The 24,452-nt window shown below is 48.7% G+C and overlaps 1 protein-coding gene across 6 annotated transcripts; it reads left to right on the forward strand.

Annotated features, from left to right (window-relative positions):
- Positions 1 to 14: 14 nt before the first annotated feature.
- On the forward strand, positions 15 to 23,896 carry LAS1L (LAS1 like ribosome biogenesis factor). Of its 6 annotated transcripts, none has more exons than XM_064278372.1 (14): positions 24 to 468; positions 1,248 to 1,373; positions 2,387 to 2,456; positions 3,237 to 3,318; positions 6,784 to 7,059; positions 7,350 to 7,396; positions 8,173 to 8,282; positions 10,032 to 10,117; positions 10,478 to 10,528; positions 10,761 to 10,967; positions 11,296 to 11,443; positions 16,749 to 17,206; positions 21,377 to 21,524; positions 23,038 to 23,896. In XM_064278372.1, exons 1-14 carry the CDS (start codon positions 278 to 280, stop codon positions 23,159 to 23,161), a joined length of 2,124 nt encoding a protein of 707 aa, XP_064134442.1. In that variant the 5' UTR covers positions 24 to 277; the 3' UTR covers positions 23,162 to 23,896. The 6 variants fall into 6 exon arrangements, with proteins under 6 accessions (XP_023407233.1, XP_064134445.1, XP_064134442.1 ...); XM_064278371.1 differs by having other exon boundaries at positions 26 to 468; positions 21,374 to 21,524; positions 23,038 to 23,888; XM_023551465.2 differs by lacking the exons at positions 21,377 to 21,524; positions 23,038 to 23,896 and adding an exon at positions 14,119 to 14,234 and having other exon boundaries at positions 15 to 468; positions 16,749 to 16,973.
- Positions 23,897 to 24,452: the final 556 nt, after the last annotated feature.

A 24,452-nucleotide genomic window follows, 5' to 3' on the forward strand; every position in this document is an offset into this window, starting at 1 on the left:
CGGTTGCTTTATGACAAGAACATTTCCGGTCCCGTGAGGCCCCAGCCCCACCGGTGGTTTGGGAATCCCAGCTCTCGCGTTCCGATTGGCAGCGTAAACGCTAGGAGGTGGGCTTGCGTCGCCGTCACGCTCTACCATTGGCTGCTGTCGCGGCGGCGGTTTGGAGGATAGCACGTTGAGCTGAAGGTGTGCGGAGCGCCGCGGCAGTGGGCCTGGCGTCGAGCCCAGTGTCTGTGTGGGAGTCTGGGGCCAGGTCAGTTCTGGGGATCCCAGGGGGATGGACCGTGTGTGGAGTGCGTGGTGCGGCAAATGCGCCAAAGGGAAAGGGTCGTCGCCCCTTTGGGCTCAGCGCATCGTGGTGGCCTGGCTCAACAGAGCCGAGTGGGACCAGGTGATGGTGTATCTGTTCTGTGAGGACCATACGTTGCAGCGGTACGCGCTGAACCGTATCACCGTGTGGAGGAGCAGGTAAGCCAGTGGACGCAGCCCTCCTGCCTGCGTGCTGGTAGCATCTCACCTTCCCCTTTGTTGCGTTCCTATAAGGCCCTATTCTCCAGTCTTCCCCTAAGTTGCCAAATGATACCTTTATGAGCGGTTTGGACCTTGTTCCTCTTCCAAGTTCTGAGGGGAAAGTCGCAGCCAAGCTCTTGCAGTAATCCCATCTGTGGAAAGAAAGAGGGTGTGCCTCAACACTTGTCTATCTGCGAGCTTTAACTTCTACTTGGGAAGGGTCCTGGAGGGACCAGTGGCTTAAAGAGCAAGTTAGAAACCTGCAGTTGATTTTCAATTCGAATTTGTGGGGAGCGGTTCTTGCCGTGTTTGAATGGGGCGTCCCAGTCCAGTTCATAAGATTGAGTTGGGGGCAGACTAAGGAGGAATAAAGGTTTTCTTTAGCTGACTTTTTTGAGGGTTTCAGGGTGAAAGAAAGGCTGTGTCCACACTTAATTGTTAGTTGATCTGTCCTGTAGGGTCGCTATGAGTCGGAATCGACTTGACAGCGCTAGGTTTGGTTTTGTTTTGTTTTACCTAACAATTAGGTGTCCTGTGTATACCCAGCTAGCCCCTCATGCCCTGTATACTGTTAAGTCCCAGGGATATTACCCTCCCCTCCCACCTTCTTATTTTGTGTCTGTTATTGTGCTCTGAGCCATTATATAATGGGACTAGCCTACAACAACCTGTGTTCTGAGGTGGAGGGTGGACCATTGTAAGGGCGCATATGATGGTGCTGGACTGTGGCCTTTTAGGTTAGGCAACGACCTTCCCCTGGCAGTGGCTTCTACCGCTGACCTGGTACGCTGTAAGCTCATGGATGTGACTGGTGGCTTGGGCACTGATGAACTTAGTCTGCTCTATGGCATGGCATTGGTCAGGTAAGACCTGCATGGGGTGGGAGTGGGGTGACGGGCGGCTTTGGGGTAGGGAATAGCATGTGATAAGCAAAGCTTGGCCTCAGGTGCTACCTCCCAGTCAGCAAAAAAAAAAACAAAACAAAAACAAAAAACCCTCTGAGTCCCTGTGCGGAGGTCATCAGCCTGTGAATGTCTTACTTGATAGCTTTTGGTACCCCCTGTCAACGTGCATTCCCATTTTTCTTCCTTTTCTCAAGAACCCTGTATCTTCTATTTTTCTTTCCCTCTCTTTCTTGGACTGTGGGGTGGAGCTGGTTCCGACTAGGTAATTTCTTTGGGTCTCCTCCATCATTGACAGTCTAATTTTTTTTCTTCCCCTTTACCTCTTCTCATCTAGAGGAACTTTTCTGAATAGTTCAATGTTCTTGGCCATGATTTAATGTTCACTTTCCAACCCTACTCCCATCTAGACCTAGTGCCGCCCTTTTGCCCTTTTCTCCCCTGTGAACACTGAAAAGGTTGCTGAGTTTTGGAAATGGAGACATGGATTGGAGTTCCTGACTTACAAAGTGACTCATAGTGTTTCTGGCTGTTTCCTACACATCAGGGAAAAAGGCTAACACTGAGTTTTCTCATCTGTCAAAGCCTTTGCTCATCTCGTCACGTTCCCCTTGCCTGCCTTGAGGTCCTCCCTGGCTCTTCTTACCTTATCCGTCTTCAGCTATGCTACTCATGTCCTTTGATGTAGTCCGTTTTTCTAGCACTTATATTGTGCTCTAACATAATATGTTATGTCATGATTGTTTATCGTAGACCAAACTCTTCAAGGCCAGAACAGTGTCTTATTCATCTGTATGGCTCTAGTACTGGGCAAACTCTCAGTAAATGTTGGATTGGATAGAGCTGTCCCTGCTCTGACAGTCAGTGGAAAGGTTGTGGAAAATGCAAGTAACTCAGCAAGGTGTTTTGAAGCCCCACTGCTTTGAGTAAAACAGTTACTTGGGCTGTGCCACTTATTTCTCCCCCAACCCCAGGTTTGTGAATCTTATCTCGGAGAGGAAGACAAAGTTTGTCAAGCTCCCCCTGAAGTTCCTGGCTCAGGAGGTGCGTATGATAAAGTGGCCTTGCTCAATTATCTCTCCCCAGGAGGGCTTACTAAATGGGATAAAGTGGGCATACAGTTAGACTAGCTCATCCCATCACTACCAGCCAAGCCCAGACAGAACCCAAAAGCCTCAGCTTCCAGCTCAAAGGAAGTAGATTCACTCTCTTGCTCATGACTGGTGTCTTAGTGGACTTGGCCTGCTCAGCTTCCTTGGAGTGGCCCAGTGAAGCTGAGGAGCCTGAATGGAATGCACCACTAGGTGGGGACAGGAAAGAGGTGGCAGTCACAGCGCTTGTCCTTAGGGAGCTGACAGTTGAGGAGACAGCTCAGCCAAGCAGCACAAAAATGCCAGACATTCCTGCCGAGTGAGTGCGTGAGGTGTGTAGAGGCCCAGAGGGCAAGCATGTTCTCAGTTGTAAAGAGAAGCTTCATGGAGGAGATGTGGGAGGGAGTAGTAAAGGGTACCTAGGGAGAAGGGACTGGTGCAGACAGGTCAGAGGGAAGCTGGAAGTGATTGTTAATGCACATTCACAGAGATCTCTTTGTTGCAGGAGAATGGTTGGTTGTCTTTTCTAATTTTCAAGGCCACCTCCATAGACCCATAAAAAGAATTGGGAGAACTGGATTCTAATCTTGACTCTGCCACTAAGACTGGAACCTTCTCTTAAGACCTTAGTTTCTCTATCTGTAAAATGGGAGGAGACCAGGCAAATTCATCCCTGGTCCCTTCCAGCTTTAATATTTTCTAATTTCTGTGCCCATACTTCCCCCCAAATCAGGTGAACATTCCAGATTGGATTGTTGAACTTCGTCATGAGTTGACCCACAAGAAAATGCCCCATATAAATGACTGCCGCAGAGGTGAGTCCTCAGGTCAGAGGGTATACCTATCACAGTTAAGCTCAGGGGCCTAGGCTGGGTGGCGGTGGCACTGGGACTAGAGGGGTAGGGAGGAGGGTCTCCACCTGGGGTCAGGGCCAGAACTAGGGTGAGGCAAATGAGGCATCCACCTTGGGCACAAAATTTAAGGGAGCGCCAAAAACCCGATAATCAAGATAAATAATATTTAAAAAAATTTTAATGCAGAAAAATATAAATATCTTTTAAAAAGATAGGATTAGTATAACTGATTTTGTCTTTTGTCTCAGGCTCCCATATGGCTTGGCTAGGCACTGTTCTGATCTTGATTGTTGAGTTTTTGGGGCCCCCTTAAATTTTGTACCTGAGGCACCTACTAGCCTCACCTACCTCACACTAGTCACTGCCCTGCCTGGGGTAATCAACTCAGATGTCTACACAGCAGCAGGCAGGGTATAAGAAAAGTTATTCTTGAACACATGGCCTTAGTATAATTTTCATTTTCCCACTTTTGATAGAGGCATAAATATAAAAAACTAGTTAACTTTCCACTATAACAAAACCAACAGTGCATGCTCAATGATAAATGGCCCCTGGTTCTCTGCCCCAGTGCATGGTAGACAAATAGGGATGATGGGCAGACTTTTTTGAACTGTTAAAGGAAGCAGATGCTATTCCATTCCACTAAATGTGGACATGTGTGGGACCCTTGCTGCCAGATCTTCCAAGTATTCAAAAGAATTTGGATTTTTATATAAAATCTCTTGAATTTTAAATGTTGGCATCTACATACTTCAAGTATTTTTTCAAATACCTGGGAGTTAAACCTCAGGGCCAGAAAAAGCACATCTAGGGACCTGATTTGGCCAGTAGGCCTCTAGTTTACAATTCCTGCTTTCGAGAGAGATTCTTTCCCTACTTCATGTTGGAATCCCTCTGGAGTTGGGGGATCAAATACAATATTGCCAGAGGAGAGAGTTTAAAGGTAGGTTTATTTAGAACTCCCGGCCTAGTTTTCCTCTCTTGTCAGGACATGAGGTGGATGAAACAAGGGTAGGTTGATTAAGGTAATAAAGTCTACCTTTTACTGAATGTTTACTCTGTCCCAGACACTGTTCTAAGAGCTTCACGTGTATTTACTGTTTTGAATCTCACAACAACCTTTGAAGAAGGAGGCTCAGATAGGTTAAGTAACCTTCCTCAGGTTACACAGCTAGTAAATCTTAGAGACACGTTGTTAACCCAGGTGGTCTGACTGGTTTGGACCTGCGCCCTCTTCCTTCACCTTCCTGTAACTTTTCAATTAGGCAAAGCAAGAAAACCTGAGAATTTCTCGTTTGACCTCCTGGGGTGGGGGACAAAAAGTGTAGCAAGAAGAATGCATGTTATTTCATTCAGTCAGTCAGCAAACAATGACTGAGGCCTTGTGTTAGGTGCTGGGGATTCAGATGTGAAAGACACAGTCTCTGGTCTTAAAGACCTCACAGACGTGTAAGAAGGGGAAACTAAGAATTGTCACGTGATGTGTTTTGGGATATGTCCTAGGTGTCTTGATGGCATGAAGGGGAGTCGGAGGAGGCTTCACAGAGGAGGTAGTGTTTGTGCTGAGCGTTAAGAAGTAGTTCACTAGCTCCTTGAGTGGGGCAAGAAGGGTATTCCAGGCAGAAGAACTAGGAAGTGCAAAAGTGTGGGTGGAAGACAGGGAAGGAATGGGACTTGTAAAACAGCGTGGCAGCCTCAAGGAACTGGAAGCAGATTATCAGGGCTTGAACCGCAGGAGCCTGGGTGGCAGTAGCTAAGGATAAGTTTGGGGCGGTAGCCTGAGGTCAGATCATGGGCGTGTATAGGGTATACACAGGAGTCATCTTCATGGAGGAGTGGCTAGATCCTAAAGTAAGCATGTTAGACTGAGATTATATTTGGTTAGCATTTCCCTGGAATTACATGTAGTGAGTGAAAAGGCTTACAGTCTTAGGAGTACTTGGGAACTGAGGATTTCCTAGAATCCATTGAGAGAACAGCAGATTCACGTTTCCTATCTCATACACCTTCTAGAACATGTTTTCAGGTCAGAACCACTTACGTTATTGAAGTACCTACACAGTTAATTTTTTTCCCACCCAAAGCACAGGTCAAATTTGTGTTTAATTTCAAAGTTCAGTTATTAAGGATTCATAGTGTACTTAGAAGTTTTGAAGGACTCTAGCAGGTAGTGAGCTCAGCAGAAAGCTCTAGGCAGGAGGTACCAAGTGGTAGTAAAAGTTCAGAGTACAGGTGAAATGTTCTCAGTGTATATGTGCGGAGTGGGAAAGCAGAATGTTGAGGACAGACCCTAGGAAAACCCCAGGATTTGAGGGGCAGGCAGAGGGGTAAGAAGACAGGTAGGAAGAGTGGTGGTGTCTTCGGAGCCAAGGGAGAGGAGTTTGAGAGGTGTGAGCATCAGCAGTATCATGATGTAAAGATGGCAAAAATGATGAAGAGTGAGGATAGCTCATTAATTTGGGCAATTGAGAGGTTATTAATAAGGCTCTGTAGATTTACTTAAGGTCCCTGGGTGGCGCTAATGGTTTATGCTCAGCTACTAACCTAAAGGTTAGCAGTCCAACCCACCCGGCAGTACCACAGAAGAAAGGCCTGGTGAAATGCTTCCATGAAGATTACAGCCAAAAAGACCCTATGGAACAGTTGTACTCTGTAACACATGTGGTCGCCGTGAGTCAGAATTGATTCAATGGCACCGGGCTTGGGCTTGGTAGGTTTAGTTGGGTTATCTATCTCCTTACTTTGCTTCTTTCATTTTTTCTCCATAGCACTTTTCACTGTCTGACATATTTGTTTTTGTCTTTCTCCTGCACCAGAACGTAAGCTTCATGAACACAGGAACATTGTTTTGATCACTGTTGTGTTTCCAGTGTTTTAAATAATGCCTGACACATACTAGATTCTAAATAGAGATTTGTTGACTGACTAAAGAGCTGCTGGATTAGATACTCCATGGCCCCTTGTTAAAAAGAAATGCCTATGTGTAAGATTTACAAGCTTCTTGACACCCAGAAGTTCTTTGGACACCCAGGCCGTACTAATAAAGAACCTTCCATTTATCCTAGCCCCTTCATGATAGGGAAACTGAGATCTAGAAAAGGAAAGAGACTTGTCCAGGGCCATGTAACTAGCTAATGGGTCTGGATCCCAGTTCTCCCACTGCCAGCTCCTTACCGTCTTCAGCATCCCATCTCCAACTAGTTCTTTCTAGAAACGTGCTGGTGAGTGAGAGGAGAGGCAGAGAACAGGTGAGAGAGGCTCTCTCTGGATATTTGAAATTCGATCCTGCTTATAGCCAAGCCTCTTCCCTGGGGCTTTCCCATAATGCTCACAAGATGAGGATGGTGGCCAAGAGGAGATATGGGCCTGTTACGAGATGCCTGCCTGTGGCTGCTCCTATGGCACTGCCTTCCTTCCTTCCTTCAGGCTGCTACTTTGTCCTGGATTGGCTTCAGAAGACCTATTGGTGCCGCCAGTTGGAAAACAGCCTGAGAGAGTCCTGGGAGTTGGAGGAGGACAGGGAAGAAACAGATGAAGAAGACCAGGAGGAAGATAAAAACATTGTTGTTGATGACATCACAGAACAGAGACCGGAGCCTAAGGAAGATGTGAAAGGTGCAGAGCTGGATGTCCAGGCTGATGGAGACAGCAAAGAGGTGGATTCACATTCGGAAAAGGCTCTGAGGCGCAAAGAGCTGTATGGTATGTGCCTTTGAGAGCCAGATAAAAGCTTGTGAGCCTGGAATGTTTAGGCTTCGGGTTGGCACTGGTTGTTTTCTTTGGCTGAGCATATTTCCTCTGGGGCTTTGGTGAGTCGTAGCTTAAAAAATTGCTGTCACAAACCATCTTCCTTGAGCTCTGTGATGTAGGAGGGGGCAGGAATTCTAGTTTCCAATTTATAACTCAAGAAATGAGGTGCCAGAGGCTCAGAATTCCATCAGAAGCAGAGAACTGGGCTGGGTGCCCTATCCATCTTGCCATTCTGTTTTCAGAAAGAGTCCGAGAACTGTTGGTGTCTTACGAAGAGGAGCAGTTTAAGGTAATTAAATGCCCTTGATCTGGTGTGTTCTCCATTTCTTTCCTCTTCCCAGCTCCCTGGGAGAAAAGTCCTGAGAAGGCATTTGAAAGAGAAGTGGCAAAACTTGGGGAAACTGCTTAGAAAGAGAGAAGGGGGGAACTAAGAAGGAGGCAAGAGGAGCAGGTTCCATTTGGCTGATCTTCCACAACTGCGGAAGGAAGCAGATGATGGAAGTTTGTGCATAATCTCCCCCACTGGGTGGTGGGGAACAACTGCGCATAGATGACCAGCAGATGGGGCCCAAGAGCTTTTCTAGAGCAAGTGAGGTTGAAGGGTGCTGTTTTAGTAGGAAGGGAGGTAGCTTAGAAACCATCCAGTTCAACCCTTTCTTTTCACAGATGGGTAAGTGAAGGGATTGGCCGAAGGTGACATATGCACCTAGTGATAGAACTAGGATTAGAACCTGAGTCTCTTGATTCCCTTCCATACCCCACTGCCTACCCTACCCTTTGGCCTAAGGGTCTCTGTGTATCTCCAACCAAATGTCCCCATTGGATCTCTCCATATTGGGGTATCTTCTGATTGGGAGCCACAGGGGATTCAGGAGTAGTGGAAAGCCTGGCATTTGAAGGACAGGTTATTTTTAATAGGTGGTTCTCGGGTGACCCCTGCATGCCCTACCCTGTCCCTCGAAGAGAAGTGCCAAGCCAGGAGGTCCTATGAGAAAGGATCCTGGAGGGGTGGGGGTGGGTTACCTGGCTGAACCAACCTTCTGATGGGATCCTTTTGGCTGGCAGGTGCTGGAGGAATTTAGGCATTTACCTCAGGCTGTAAAGGTGTGGAATAACTTGTCCCCACGTGTAGAATGCATCCTGGCAGAGCTCAAGAGCATTACACGGGAGAACAGGTATGTAACTAGGTAATTACGCTGCCTACTCTAGGCTAGAAGGTAGCAGCCTTATTGAACTCAGTTTCCATATCCAAGCTTGCCAACCAGCCTCTGCTATAGGAAATCTCAGGGTTAATCCTGATTCCGCACAGAGTGACCCTGTGTTCTGTATGACCCTCTACTCCTGGCTCTGCCAGCTACCAGATAGGGGTTGTCTACTCTGAGTCACTGGAATGGCCAGAGGAAGAAATGTCCGCTATTCGTCCATCTTCTGGCCAGCCTTGTTTCTTTCTGTTGGGTGGTATGTGGAACTCTTGGCAACTAGGAAAAGCCCTTCATCCTTACTACCTCTCTGCCTAGCCCTTGTCCACATTTGGGGAAAAAGATAAATGGTGGGCACTGCAGAGGAGGGTCCATTTCCTAGCCTGGCTCCTCAAAAGATTAAGTTCCTCCTCCTCCCTCAGTATGGCCATGAGCCTTCTACTTTCCAAAAAATAGTGTCCAGTTAAATCTAGAACAGTAGTACCCCTGTCCATTCCACTCTCCTCCCTCTTTCTTGGAGGCTTTCTGCCTAAATTCAGCTGGAAAGGGCTTTAGAGAACCTTCTACTAAGAACCTGTGGAGGCAATGCTAGACCTTCTCAGCTTGGGAGAGGTTGGAAGGAATCTGGGATGGAGCAGAGTATAGGTAGTAGGGTAGGTTGGCAGAGCATGCCTGGGTAAGAGCCTGCAATGTAGGCTGGGATTGCCCCCTGGAGTCTTATATTCATTCCTAGGATGGTACTAGTTCCAAAGGTGTTTTCTCAGTGTCTGCCCAGCCTAGGTTTCTTGGCTCCACCACTGAGCAAGGGGGTGGGTGGCGGCCCCCTTGGCAACTAGAAAAACTATCCTTGTGTTCCTATATAGTAGCATCTGCTTGGCAGTACTGAGCAGGAAACTGGCTGGCTGGTCTAAATACTCTTCCTGGGTACTGACCTGAGGACATAGGATGAGGATAGAAGGACAACTATTTCCCCCTCAAGCCTGGTCTGGGCTAGAGAGAGGAATGTGAGCATGCCAACCGTCTAGGCATTAGGACACTTTGGGATCTGTTCAGCCTGGTTGGCTGGGGAGCCTCTCTTGGGGAACCAAATGCTGGCTCTTGAGGAGACAGCTTGCTGTTACTTGTTTAGGCTTGAGCTAAATGAGGATCAGAGATACCCATATAACCTACTCCTTCAACCCCTCTTTGTTCTGAGTTCTTAGGGGTCCCCAGTAATAAGGCCTACAGATCATATTTGGTCCGGCAATTGAGTCCCCAGAGTTTCTACTTCTAGGATCCGAAAGAGGGCAACCAGGGATAAGGGAAGGGATAGGGACTTGGGAATTGTCAAGAGATACAAAAAGACTGATCAGAAACTGAATCCAGAAGCCCTTCACCCTCTTCCCCCAGGCATTTAACTTTTCATCAGTGGGCCTGGAACTTTCTCCATCTGTGTTTTGTGGCTTGTTCAGCCACTACTGCCCTTATTATGGGCACTGGATCAGGATGCACTTGGTAAACATTCATTCAAAATGATTGATTCCACTGATTCCAGCCTCCACCCCAGCCCTTGCCCCAGGAGGCTGAGGTCAGGTCTATCATCTGCCTTCTCCCCACCCCCTACCCCTGCCCAAGCTGCTTTTGTCACTTCCTGCCAGAGCCATTGGCTTCCTTGTGGGTGGATGAGGGAGTAGGCAAGGGTCTTCTGCCTATTCAGCTTACTAAACTGGTGTTCTCTTGCTCCAGTGATGCTGTGCTGGATGCTTTTCTGGATGACGGCTTCCTCATCCCCACATTTGAGCAGTTGGCAGCCTTGCAGATAGACTATGAAGGTAGGATCCCTGGGGGCTCACTGTAGCCTTGGAATACTGTGTTTCTTGGGTGGGAACACCAGGGATGGGCTGGGTAGCCCTGGGCTGGAGGATGAGGGCTGCTTTCTACCACTCTGTGGCCTCAGGAAGCTCTTCAGCCCTTCTGGCTGAACAATACAGGTAGCCCCGCTGATATGCAGTTGTGGTTGTGGGGCTATCCTTAAGTGGCCTGGGATGGGGTAGGGCAGGGTGGGTCTGGGGGGAGTTTTAATGCCATTATTGTGCTGTGTTAATTGTGATTTAGCCACTAGCTAGAGAGCTAGAACAGCAGAACAAGAAGGGCCTTGTGAGGTCATCTAGTCCAACATCCTCATGTTACAGATGGGCAGACTGAGGTCCAGAGAGGGGAAGGTACTGATCCAAAGTCACACAGTGAGTTATTGACAAAGTTGAAGCTAGAACCAGAGCTCCTTTTCTTCTATACTTTGTTTTATGTCAGTTGTTGGGTGCCAGATACTAACTGGTTTCTCTCTCCCCTGCTGTTCTGCTCTCCTCTTCCCTCCTGTTCTGCGTTGGCAACTCTGTTGTTGGTGGTGGGGCTTGCTCTCCCTCCCATTGGTCCCCACCTCCCCTTCCCCTGTCAATGGTGCCCCTTACAAACCAGAAAACGTGGACTTGAATGACATCCTGGTGCCAAAGCCATTTTCTCAATTCTGGCAGCCCCTGCTTAGGGGCCTGCACTCCCAGACCTTCACGCAGGCCTTACTGGAAAGGATGCTCTCTGAGTTGCCAGCCTTGGGGAACAGCGGGATCCGACCCACCTACATCCTCAACTGGATCATTGAACTGATTGTGGCCAACACCAAGACTGGTGAGGGAGGCTAGCCCTAGCCCAGGGCCTAGGGCAGCCGAGGCAAGTGCATCTGCCCAGAGAAGCACCAGGCGGACACCTTCTTTATTAAAGGTTTAGGTTTGCCCAAGAGGTCCGTGGCAACAATGGACAAATCTCCCTCTACCTTTTTCTTCTCAGAGCCAACTAAACTGGGCTGGGACAAAGGGCCCTGAATACTTTGAGTGGATGGGAGGTATAGGGTTGGGAGTCTGGGGGATGGGGAGGGACAGAGCCAAGATTTTTGAGGTAAAAGGTTGGATGGGGGCTTTACTAGTTCCTTCTCCTCAGGACCTCTCTTCTGTTTCAGGACGAAATGCCCGCCGCTTTTCTGCAAGCCATTGGGAAGCAAGAAAGAGCTGGAGACTGTTCAGCTGCGCTGCCTCCCTTGACTGGCCCCGGGTGGTTGAGTCCTGCTTGGGCTCACCTTGCTGGGCCAGCTTCCAACTCCTTCAGCTGTAAGTCTCATGAATTCCATCTGGTAAGAGGGTGAGAGGTCACCAACAAGCCTCAGGGCCACAGAGCCCTAGAATACTAGAGCTGGAAGGACCCTTTCAAGAACATCTAACCCAACCCCCTTCCCATTGACAGATGGGAAAGCTGAGTCCCAGAGAGGTGAGGGGCAGGGCATTCTGCCTAAGATTACACAGCTAAGACCTGGCTGAACTGAGTCTGGCATGAGAATGATGAGGCAATCCCCCTAGAGTGCTTAGCACAGTGGCCTGCACAGAGTAAGTGCTCAATAAATGGTAGCTGCTGCTCATTATTGAACCCAGGTCTTCTGACTCTAAGCCCAGTGCTGTCTCCTTCATTATCGTCCCAAAGTATACCTCTGATAGTTGTTCAACAATCTTCAGTGGCCCCCTATTGCCTTCCTGATGAAGTCTAGGCTTCTTGGCCTGGCATTCAAAGATCTTTCTGATTCACCTCAATTTAGGATTAACCATACCTCCTGTGATTCCTCTTTACCGAAACCATCCTGGGTTTATAGTCAAACTGAATATTATGCTGGTTCCTGTAAATACCTGTGGTTGTCTCCCTTTCCTTTTCTCTGTCATTTTCTGACCCCAAGTCACTTGCCTTATACTCACGGAAGCCTTTAGCACCTGATTCCCTTCCTCCTTTCACTTGGGTGATCCATATAACACTCTACAACTCCTCAACCCCAGTGACCTTCATTTTCCACTGTACTCAGCAGCCCATTTCCACCACCCAGAGCTGCTTTTCATTTCTGAAAGCTGACATCCTAACATCCCTCTCGGTGTCTACTACCTCTTGTCCTTCCAGTTCACATCTACATTCCATGACATCTGTTCTTTGCCTCTGTTTAGACCTTTATCCCTCCATGTCGTACCTTTCTCGATCTTGCTTCCCCTTGATCCTGTCTGGTCAATCACTTCAGCCTCACATCTGCCCATCCTTTGGCCATATCTGACTTGCAAACCCCAAGGTGGGATTGATTTTCCCCACTCTGCTTCCCCTGTTCTTCAGCCTGGCTGGCTGAGCTCTGCTGGAGAAAACCACATAACCCAGGGGATTGCTGCCACTGCAGAGGTATGCTTCTTAATTTGGGGCCAGGCCTCAGTTCTGCTTGTCTGAACTTTTGTTTTCTGACCACTGTCTCTCCCACTTCCTGACTATTCTAAACCCTTATCATGTACCTGAAGTTCCTCCCCCTCTTCCATTTCACCCTAGCTTCCTGGAACACATGGAGGCATCCAGCAGGGCCCCTCGACTTGAGGTCCAGCCCTTGTGGACAGATCTGCGGCTGCACTCAACCCTTTCGCCAGTCTCGGGATGAGGTGGCCTTGCCCTGCCTCAGAGTCTGCTCCTCCACCTATGCTCTGGAGCCACCTCTGCCAGCATTGCTGGGGCCTCACCCCAGCCTCTCCCTTGCTCTGCTGGCTCTTGCTCTTCAGCCTATGAATGTGCCTGAATTTTTCACATCTTGAAACAAAACGACAATAACAATAACAAAAGCACAATGTCCTTTGACCCTGCATCCCTCTGTAGCTACCAGCTTATCATCCTTACCCTCCCATCCAAACATCTCAAAAGCGTAGCCTACACTCAAACAATCTCAATTTCCTCACTACCCTCTTGCTTCTCAACCTCCTGCAATTTGACATTCACCCCCAGTGCTGCTTTGACTGCCTAATTACTGAATTCAGTGGGCCCTTGTGAGCCTCACTGTCTGCTGCGTTGGTGCTGTGTACCTCTCCCTTCAGGAAAGGCCTGTGCCTTTTACTGGTTCCTATAAAGTACTGAGGCCAAGATGTCTTTATCTAGCTCAGGCCTTTCCCCCAAGCTTCAGCCTCCTGTAATCACCTGCATGTTAGACATCTCCCCTTGAATGGACCAAAACAGAATTGGCCATTTTATTCCCTACCCCAACCCCCAAAGTGATCTTCCTCCTCTGGTCCCTGTCTCACTTGGTGGTGACACCATCTACCCTGTCGTGTTAAGTCTCTCAAATACTTCCGAAATCAGATTATTTTGTGTTGCTGTGTCTACTTCCCCTAGTGTCACCTTCCCTTTATCAAACTGTAAGATTTTCAGGGCAAGGGCTGTCCATTAACCATCTGTGTCCCAGCATACCACACAGGTACAGGCACCAAACAGGCCTCAGTAAATGTGGTTGAACTGGACTGTGTTCTGCTGTCTCATTGCCAATGGTGCTTCACTTGGTGAGAGCTGACTCAGTGCGTGGGGAATGAATCAAATGGGAGTCTGGGTGCCAAGACTCTCTTAGCACCCTGATTGCTCTTTGGAGTCTGAGATCTAATAATATTTGGGCTGCAGTAGTGTTTATATAAGAGAAAAAAGGTGGCCTCGTAGACAAAGCCAGCCAGGGCAAAGGCTTCAGGAGATAGCACTGAACCAAAAAGCCGTATTTTCAGATGTATGCGCTCTAGACTTGGAGTGATATGGATGGGTGGGAAACTGGGAGAACCAAAAGGGCCTGGAGTAGTCAGGAAAAACATTACAGAGGAAACATTTGAGCAATTTAAGCAAGAAAGGAAGTTTCAAAGTCAGAAGGAACATAATATGTATATGTGATGGGGGAGGGAGTGAAAAGAGCAGCATGGAAAGGTTTGGATAGGTGGCCTTCAAGGTACTTTCCAATCCTAAGTGTCTACAGAGTGGAAGCTGCTGGTATTGGAGAAGTTTGGACCACAGAGATCTTCTCCCAACCCAAGCATACCAGAGGGATGCGACACATGCCAGCAGTAACAGCGCCTCACTTGGGTACGAGTCCTTATGCACAGATCCTGCCTTCCCCAGATAGTTAATCTAGTCTAATCACCCCATTACACAGATTGGGACACAGATGGAATTTTTCTAGGTACTGTGCTGCAAGTCAGTAGCAGAGCTGGGGCCAGAATGTGGATATCTTGTCCTTAGTCCTGTATTCTTTCTACAGTGCTTCATTATATTGTACTATTGCAAAAAGCATCCATTACTTGACTCATACAGAACTTGGTTTTTTTCCCCCCGGAGAAAAAATGTTTAGGCCTTGGAAACCTGGACCTGAACAGCTGTTACAAGTTCTTGAACCAGGAATAACAAAAAGGAGGCAAATAGGTCTGTCAGTAAAGAAGTACAGAGTATTGGGACACAAGAGTCCTTGGGGCCATCCAGCCCCTGTGCTGTCATTTAACAAGAGAAATCGAGACTTAGAGAGGGGAAGGAACTTTGCCGGGGTTACCCAGTGAATAAGGGGACATAAAAATAAGAAGATAACACTGCAGTTAAATGCCAGGCGTGGTACTATGTATTTTTGGTTGAAGTCATTTCATTTAATTGACACAGCAGTCTTTGAAAGTGGAGTATTATTATACTCTTATTTGACAGGACACCAAGACGCTGAGGAGTGAAATGACTTATTCAAGTCCCATGGTTCATTGATGGTGGGACAGGGATTTGGGCCCAGGTCTTGTGAGTCCAAAGTCCACCTTCTGTCCATCAACCTGAACCTATGACCTTCTCAGCTTTGAGTTGTGACCAGGCAAATCCAAGGAAGGAATTATTTTAAGATTCATATCACTCTTGCGCCTTAATGGTCAGACTAGACAGCTTTTGCGATAGTGGATGGGTAATAATAAATAGCAGGGATAAGCCATCTTGACTGTATCAAGGTTCTAGAATATTTAGTATTAATTATACTAATGGACCACAGTGAGAGGGAAGAGAATTTCTGTCTGGCTTTTCCTCTAATAATGTTGGAAGCTTTTCAAGAGCATCCTTCAGCCAGCCAATATCAATTCAGTTTGAGTTAGTGTCCTCTTGGAATGTGAAATTAGTCCTGCAGAGAGTGTCTCCCAGTCTCCCAATCGAGTCACTAGTCTCCAGCCTTGCCCCCCACTGGCAGTGGCTATGCATATATGTCTGCATGTGGGGCCCAGAGAGAAAACAGCCCCCTTGAGCATAGGGTCCCTCCTTGAACTGCCCGTAGTTCAAACTCAATACACCTAGAAGGAACCCATCCATCTATCCATCCCACCCATGCATCCAGCAGTGACCGAGTGCCTGTTAGGTGCCAGGTTGTACGTGAGGCTCTGCAAGGGGTGCATGCACGCCTCTTCCCATGAGCTCTCCTTCTCAGTGGCTGTGTATCTGTTGGTGGTTTTGCTGTTAGTGTGGTCCTTTGTATGCACATTGCCATCATCGTTTACTCTGCCTGGCGCCTGCCATTTGGTCACCAATCTCTGCTCTCTATCTGTCCTTCACAGTTTCCCTCCCCTCTCCACTGTTAATGCACTAGGTTAGCCCTCTCCGTCTCTTGGCCTGGACTGTTTTAACAGGCTCCTCCCTGTTCTCCCTGCCTCCAGGGTGCCCTCCACATGGTCACCAGTGATCTTCAGAAATACAGCCTTCACCTGTTCTCAGCATTGTCAGGTGACCTCCCTCCAACACACACACTCACGCACAAACACACACACACAAACACACACACACACACACACACCCCTTTCCAGCCTTCTCTTTGTCCCCCAGCTCCTCAGCACAGACCTTACTTCTATCCAGGTTATCGTCACCTCACCCAGCCCTGTGTGCTCGTTCTTGGTCCTCTTGGGCCCCTCCTCCTGCATGAAGTCCTCTCGATTTCTCCTGCTCTCCTTGTGCTCTCTGCATCCCCCCAGCTCCTGTAGTGCCCGTGGTCTGCAGTGTTCATCTGGCCTCCCTCCCACATCCTGTCTTGTCAACTGCTGCTTTTTTTTTTATTATTTTCCTCCATTCCAGGCTGGGCTGTGGCTACTCCCGGAAAGGGATCACACTTTGTGTTCCATCCTGAAGGAGCCCAGTACACTTCCAGGCATATCCTTGGTGCTTAGGACAGATTGCTCAGCTAGGCCACAGGAAAAAAAGGATCTGCCATTCTCATTTCCAACCCTGCAGGTCTATTGGCTAGTTTATGTATTTATATAGCATTTCTAGCAGACTACAATAGCTATCATTTATTGTATGCCCACTATGTGCCAGGCACTGTGCCAGGCATTCTGTATGAGCTGTCTTATTTGCTCCTTCCATCAACCTTATAAGTTAGATGCCATTATTGCTTTCATTTTACTGAGGATGGAACTGAGGCACAGAGCTTATTCAGAATCTATGGTCCTATTGTTTCTGTTCTTTCTGCGCTACCACACTGCCTTTCAGAGGCAGATCTGGAAGCTCAAAGACCAAGTTCAAACTCTGGAGTGTTGGGATGTGAAGTGACTTTAGATTTTGAATCTTTCCTACCCCATCCCTCCCTTTGCTCAGCATCTTCAAAGCCATGGGATCAATCCTGCCAGACGAGGATCAGGAGAAGCTGCTGCGCATCTGCTCCATTTATACCCAGAGTGGAGAAAATAGCCTGGTGCAGGAAGGTTTAGAGGTCTCCACCATCGGGAAGTCTCCATATACACTGGACAGCCTGTGTTGGAGCCTAAAACCAGCTGGCTCCAGCTTTGCGTCCGAAGGAAAGGCCCAGGAGCAGGGTAGCCTTAATGATGACAAGGAAGATGAGAAAAATGAGAAAAAGGTCTTGGAAGACCAGATGGAGGAAGAAGAAGAAGATGACCAGGAGGATGATGAAGAAGATGAAGATGATGAGGAGGAGGACAGAATGGAAGTGGGGCCTTTCTCTCCAGGGGAGGAGTCCCCCACTGTTGAGAATGCCAGGCTCCTAGCCCAGAAAAGAGGAGCTTTGCAGGGCTCTGTGTGGCAAGTTAGCTCGGGTAAGAAGCCTGTATCCACTTTCCTCCCCACGCCAGTTTCTTCTTCCCTGGCTGGGTGTGAGTCTTTACTCCACCCTAGGGAAGGGGCGCAAATTAGTTGGAGGTAGCCAGCCTAGGAGACAGCTTGGTGTATAAATGGCAGCTGGTTTCCCTCCACCCTAAGACTTAGGCACCCTGATAGCTGCAATGAAGCATGTAAGTGCCAGGGGCCTAAGTACTATCGTGCTGCCAGCTGCTTCAGGCCTTTGCTGTCATCTCTGACTCGTGTTCATCTGCCTAGAATGTGCCACATCAGCTGCCAGGAGCACCTAGGTCTTGTCTGCTGGCTTCCAGGCATACCAAACCCCAGGCATGTTTTGGGGTTTGAAGGAAACCCTGGTCGCTGTGTTGTCTTATTCCCAGAAGCCCTAGCTTTAATGAGAGTGCACCCAGGGTACCCAGAGAGCACTGTAGCTATTCTGGAGGTGGGGTTTGACACTAAAGGATATGGGGGCCAGGGACTTCAGAGACAAGATTCTATGTTGAACAGAGTTAGTGCAGGATGTGGAGTAGGATAGGTTCTATGTACATGGGTTAGTGAGCAGCCAGGAAGACATAGGCACTTATGTCTGCCAGGGTATTTAGCACCAAATGACAGAGTGGTGTATGTATGTAGGTGTATGTGTTTGAATATGTGTGTGAGAGAGGGACAAGTGGTGTGGTGTGCTTTTAGACAGTAGAATGGAGCTCCCTGTGTACATGTGTGTATGGGGGGTAGGGGATAGGAGAGAAGGGAGGCAAAGAGGGTGGGAGGAGCCTGTAATCAAACCCATCTTAAGAGGATTTATGTTTGGAGAGAGGGATTGGGGTAAATAGTGGTGTGTGTGTGTAAACATTCCCATGAGATGAGCAAGGGCCCAACAGGGGACTTGAATAAGATAGCAAAGCCCTTGTTGCAAGAGGGCTGTGGGTATGTGGGGTATGTGCATGTGTGTTAAAGACCTAGAGCCCCAGGCTAATGAGACTCAGAAAGCTGCATGGCCCTAGTGGTGAGGCAAATGTGTGTGAAAAGGTTGGGCAGGTGGAGGTGTAAGGCATGGCTGGGAGGTATGTACAGGTGAGCAGTGAGGTACAGAGACAAGTGGAGTTATGTGGGAGTTGGGGAGCAGGGAACCAGCAGCAGCCCTCTTAGTGGAGTCCCGAGCTTTTTTTTCTGCATGTCTTCTGTACACATGGGAGGGCAGAGAGTACTCTGTATGCTTTGAGAGCAGGGATGTATGCAGGTATGCAGGCATCCCATGTGGAGATGGTGTATAGGAGCATTGGAACCCAAGGGAGACAGCAGGTTTATAAGAGGGAGAAGTGAGTCATCAAGAGGGAACTCATCCCAAGAGATGCAATGGGTGTGGGATTGTGTTCTAAACATGTTTTTGAACATGGAGAACCCAAGAACATTGAGAAATAAGAGCCACAGGGTGGCAGAGGTGGTGAGATACTGAGAGTACCCTATGAGTGTCTGTCTGGGTGAGCATGCAGGCTGGCATGGACAGGGGCACAGATCCAGACAGGCAGGGGTATGGGTGTTGAGAGAGGCTGCGGCGGAGGGGGCCTGTAGCATAAGATGACGCACAGGATGCACCAGCCGGTGTAGTTGTGGGACATGATGGCAGGGAACTGGGTGCAGTAGGCATTAGAGTGCTGGAGGATGAGACAGTTTGTAGGAGGTGGTGAAACCGAGAGGGCTGGACCCAATAGAAGTGAGTTGCAGAGTGCTGGATGTGGATGGGAGGGAAGCTAGGGAGGCCTAGGAACTGGAGGGATTGGCCTGTGTATATGTGTTGGGGGGTTAGGCTTGGAGACAGGCAGTGAGCATATTTAGAGAGGATGGTGTGGGTGTGGGTACTGAGCAGCAAAACACAGGCAAGAGAAAGTGAGAGTTGGGGGCTCAGGAGGTATGTGTGTATGATTCTGCACATATTTATTGGGTGCAGAGTCCCAGGGGCAGTGAGACAAAGGAAGCACTTCCTATGTATGTGTAAAACTACATGTACACTTGGAGGTTAGGTGGTGAGAAAGGATTTGCTGTGCATATTAGGAAGCAGGAACCTAGGGGGCATTAAGTCAGAAACTGGAAGTGAGTTAAGAGTGAGAATAAGGAGTGATATAGCTTTTAGGTGAGGAGGCAAGTTAGACCAAAGCCGGGGGTGGGAGGGTGGGGGTCTTGGTTGGTGATAGGAAGGTAGGGGAACATTGTGAATCTGCTCCTCCTAAGGATGGTCAGATGGTTTTTCGAGTGCCCTTATTTAGGTTAGGGAGCAGGAACCTCAAGGCAGAGATATACAGAAGAAATGACAAAAGGGTCTAGTGTCTGTGCATGAGCATGTGTGTATGTGTACACATTGGAGGCAGGGGTAGATGTGCACAGAGTATATGACAGTCCTGAGGGAGGGGACAAAAGAGCATCCCAGAACAGAGCTAGGCCTGGGTATGGTGTAGGGCGGGGCATAATTGGGGGAGCAGGAAAGAGAGAGAGGAGGTAGTGATTGAGCTCATGTATGTGGGAGGGGTGGAGCATAAAGGCCCTGACTGGAAGGGGTAGTGGAATGTGTGCTTGGGTATGTGCCTGTGTATGCTGGACAAACCATGGCACTAAAAAAACAACAGAGAAGTCGCCTCTTAGGGCAAGGAGGGCTGTGTTTGGACATCTTTGTATATATGGAAATGGAGGAGCATTGAGACAGATTGTGTATGTGTGTGTGCGTGTGCATGTGAGACAGAGAAGTAAGGGCAGTGAAATAGGTCGTTGTGGAGTGGCCTGTGTGTTAAGGTGTGCATACGTACATTCATGGTCATGTATGTTTTTGGAAGAAGCCACAGGGTCACCCTGACTCATGAGGATCAGGAGGTGTTTGAGTGTATGGGGGGTGGGTTATGAAGAAGAGAAATACCAACAGTGAGAGGTGGCGATGTATGGAGGAGTATGGAAACAGGGAAAGAGGCAGTCATCCAGAGGTAGCCTGTGTGGTGTGTCCATGCTGTCACTGAGGGAGCATGTATAAGGTTTTTGGACTAGAGAGCCAAGGGTAGTGATGTAGACAGGGCTGGGAATGTTAGTGATGGGGAGGGTGTCAGTGACAAAACCCATGGGGTGAGTGGCCCTTGTGTATCATGGTATCTTTGTGTAGGGAGATGCAGGGCATGAAAACAGGCACAACTTCCTATAAAATAGCAAGAGGTGGGGGTGGGCAGGCAGAGGAACAGCCCTTGCTGGGTTCTATTCCATACCCATTGCCGTCGAGTCAGTTCTGACTCATGGCAACCCTATAGGACAGAGTGGAACTGCCCCATAGAGTTTCCAAGGAGCCCCTGGAGGATTCGAACTGCCGACTTTTTGGTTAGTAGCCATAGCTCTTAGCCACTACACCATGAGGGTTTCCCTGGGTTCTATAAATAGGTAACATAAAAAGTTGATCCAGGGTTACTTAGGTGATGGGGTGGGGGAGGGATATGCAGTGAGACAGAGCCCTTCCCTTTGTGCGTCTGGGGTCAATACGACATTGTGGAGAGTATGTGTGTGGGGGTGGTGGGGGTTGTATACCTCTCAAGGCAAGGCCAGTATGTAATCACATGGCATTCAAGCATGTGTAGATATATAGGAACTCTAGGTCATTCAGGTAGTCTGAGGTTTCTGTGGGTTTGGAAGGGATGCTGTGGGAATTCTGAGGTGATTAAGACCTTCCAGGATGTATGTATGAATATGTGTCTCCATACAAATGTGGAAGTAGGGATGTGGATGAAAGGTTGGGGCAGTGAGAAAGGTTGGGGCAGTGAAATAGCCAAGTCTCAAGAGAATATTGTTGTCTCTGTCTGTGTGGGGACATGTCTGGGGAAGTGGCAAGAGAAGAACAGAGCAATAAAAATTTCTGTTTGTAATTGTGTGCACAGAGTATTGTGTGTACATATACAGGGGAAGAAGGACCATAGGGCGTGTGGTGGGGTATGGAAGGCATTCGGAGCATTGAGGTAGAGAGGAGCTCATGAAAAGTGATGCAGACAGAAGTGAGGCTAGAGACACCCAGAGAGCGGACTAGTTGGAACAGGTGGGTGAACAGGCAGGTAGGTAGGCCTCTGTACAAATCTAAGAACCAGCTAATCAGCCTGCTCTGACCACTTACCTTTGCTCCACAGAAGATGTGCGATGGGGCACATTCCCCTTAGGCCGGATGCCAAGTCAGACTGAGGACCCAGCAGAGCTTATGCTGGAGAATTATGACATCATGTATCTTTTGGATCAGCCTGTGCTAGAGCAGCGGCTGGAACCTCCAATGTGTAAGACTGGGTGAGTGCCCATGACAGCAGGATTTCTTACCCCCTTTTACCACTCGTAGGAGGGAGTAAGAGAAGTGCGCTGAGTGGGGAAGGTAACCATCCCTAGTGAGGGCCTAAATGAGTGACGTATAAGCTTGAGTCCCTCGTTGGGCCCTTGCCATGATTCCCAGCCCCAAGTTGGGGGAGCCAGTGAGGCAGCCATGCAGAACTGGCCTGGCACCCCTCTTAAATGGCATCTAACGTGAGGGTGGTTATGTGTGTGTATGTGTACATTTTGAGGGGGAGGAGGGTCCATAGTTTTCAACAGATCCTCAAAATGGTCTACCAGCCCCAAATGGTCAAAAATGGATGCTCTAATCCAGCTTCCTTAAGTTCCTGAGGAGAAAACTGAGGCCTAGAAAGGGGAAGGGATTTGTCCAAAGGTACACAGAGAGTAATCATTAGGCCTCCCCACATTGTCCAGGCATCTTGATAGCAAGGCCTGCGCAGGGCTCCATGCTCTGCCTCAAAACTCCCCTCTGGATCACAGGTGTGGGAGCCCTTGGGTCATCAGGGAGCCAGAGAGGAGAGTGGAAAGAAGAGGGAGAGGGAGAAGGAAAAGGAGAGGGAGAGGGAGAAGGAGAAGAGGAGCTGTTAAATCAAGAAGGAAGTGGATTTGGCCCAGTTCCTGCACTCCCTATAGTAGGGAAGCTTCCTCTGCTGGGACAGGGCATCCCCAACCCTGCTTCTTGTCCCATCTCCACCCCTGACTTGGCTATGTGGCCCTTCCCATCTCTGGGCCTCAGTTTCCTTCTCTGTAAGATTGTGGGCGATGGAAGGGGATGGGACTAGATCATCTCTAAGGGTTTTTTTCAGCTGCAGTAGTGTAGCCATGGATCTGCCTGAGGGGAAGAATGATGGCTTTGCTCTTAGCTGTCACCGTCATCCAGCTGGAAAGGCCTGTGGGAAGGAGGGGAAGCAAGAGTGTTCTGAGTAGGCAGGGCTGAATGGGGGAGAGGGGAAACAGTCGTCTTTCTAGAGCAATCTACATTCCTGGAGGGGAACTGGGCCTAGCCCTGTAGTACCAAGCCTGGCCCCAGATTCCTTTAACCAGCTGTTGTGGGGAGGGGCAGTGTCCAGCCCAGGGTCCTCTTGGCCACCAAGTTCTAGGGCCTTGGAGGAAGGCCATGTTAAGGAAGCTACTTTGAATATCTTCCTGGGGGTGGGACGGTACAGGGTCGGTCCCTTCCTGTACCTCAACCTAAATAGCTCTGCTTTAATCTGCTTTACATATTGGGGCTCTGAATAAAGTTTCATTTGAAAAGTTCCACTCTGCCTTCTCTTCCTCCCTCAACTGAAGTGAGGGCAGAGCTATCCCTAGGGCCCACCTGAAGTGGTTTCTCAGATTTGCTCCAGTCTCTCTCAGTAAAGCCAGGCAGAAAGGTGGGGGCCTCTGCCATAGACTTATACTCATCAAGCACCCTTGGCTCATGCAGAGCCTAAAGCTTCCTCCTTCCCTGACTGACCCCCAACTCTGTCTGCAGCATCCTGGGCCTAAGCTGTGGTGTCAACAGTGCCAACTGCAGCAACAGCGGCAGCAACTTCGAGGGCTTTCTCTGGAGCCAAGGGCAGCTGCACGGGCTCAAAACTGGCCTGCAGCTCTTCTGATGTGAGCCCTGGTGCAAGTGTGCATCCAACCCTGCCAGGGCAACAGCCCATCCCCCAGTGTGCCTGATGCTTCTTGAAACAACCTGGAAGACAACCTGAATCAGCTCATCTTTCCACTACAGTGGAATTTTTTAAATGTGTTTTGGGGGTTTTGTTTTGCTTTGAAAAACAATAAACAGGCAAATATAGTTTTGATGTTTAGGTGTTTGTGAGGTGAGGTGGTGTGTGCTGGGTCAGATGAATGTCAGTTTCCCTTCTTTATTCTGGGGGCTGCAGAGAAGGTGGAATCATAACAGGGCTTTGACTGGGAGGTGGATCCTGAGGTCCTTTGGTCCTACTGCCCGACTACTCCCACCACCAGGTTCCACCCATACATTCTGCTTGATTCCTCAGACCATCTCGCTCTCCTCAGCTCTAGCATGGAGCCAGCTCACTTGGAAGCATCAAACCCCACAGGAGAGAAATTGCTGTCCACAGTGCCTAGCCAACAGCTGGGCATCTGCTTAAAGCCTCACAGTGGGAAGACCCAGGCCTTCCTGCTGCTGCCTAGCAAGCTTCTGGCTCATCCTAAGGGCTTATCCTCTGGTTGAACAGCAACGAGACATAACTGACATTTGTAAAGACTCCACCCAGGTTATACATTTTTTTCAAGTGTATATAAAACATATACCAATATAGATCATATTCTGAACCCATTAAAAAAAAACAGAAGTTGAAAGCCAAAGAGAAGCTTTCTTTGTCATTTTTCCACCAATTTGGCTTAGAAAAGATAGAGTGGCCTTCTCTGTGGTGGGCACTGGAGCCAGAGAAATGTCTTAGGTATTGGCCCAGAGCCCCTTCTCTATGATAACCCAATTCCTTCAGATACTTAGAGTGCCTACCCTGTGTCAGCCCTGAGCTGCCGAGAGACAGATGAATAAACCATGTTCTCACCCATCAGAACTATCAACCCAGTGAGAAAGGACAGTCACCAACTATGATAACCTTAAGTGCCTTAAGGGAGTTCTGGTATGCTATGGGAGGGTTTGGCTGGGGTGATGTTTTCAGGGGCGTGGGTATGGAATCAGGTCAAGTCTGGCTACAACATCCCCCATCCACTCCCTGGGGAGAGCGATAGCTGCATGAGAGTGAGCATCTCTGTAGGGCCATGTTTGGGCCAAGGCAAGGGAAAGCAAGGGACAGAACCAGGCAGCACTCCAGCCAACAAAGTGATTCAGGAAGTGTGGCTGAGCAAGGAATGATGAAAGGAAGGAGAGGGCTATAAAAATGCCAGGTAGAACTGCCGTACCAG

This window comes from Loxodonta africana, chromosome X, assembly GCF_030014295.1.
Source record: "Loxodonta africana isolate mLoxAfr1 chromosome X, mLoxAfr1.hap2, whole genome shotgun sequence".
NCBI lineage: Eukaryota > Metazoa > Chordata > Mammalia > Proboscidea > Elephantidae > Loxodonta > Loxodonta africana.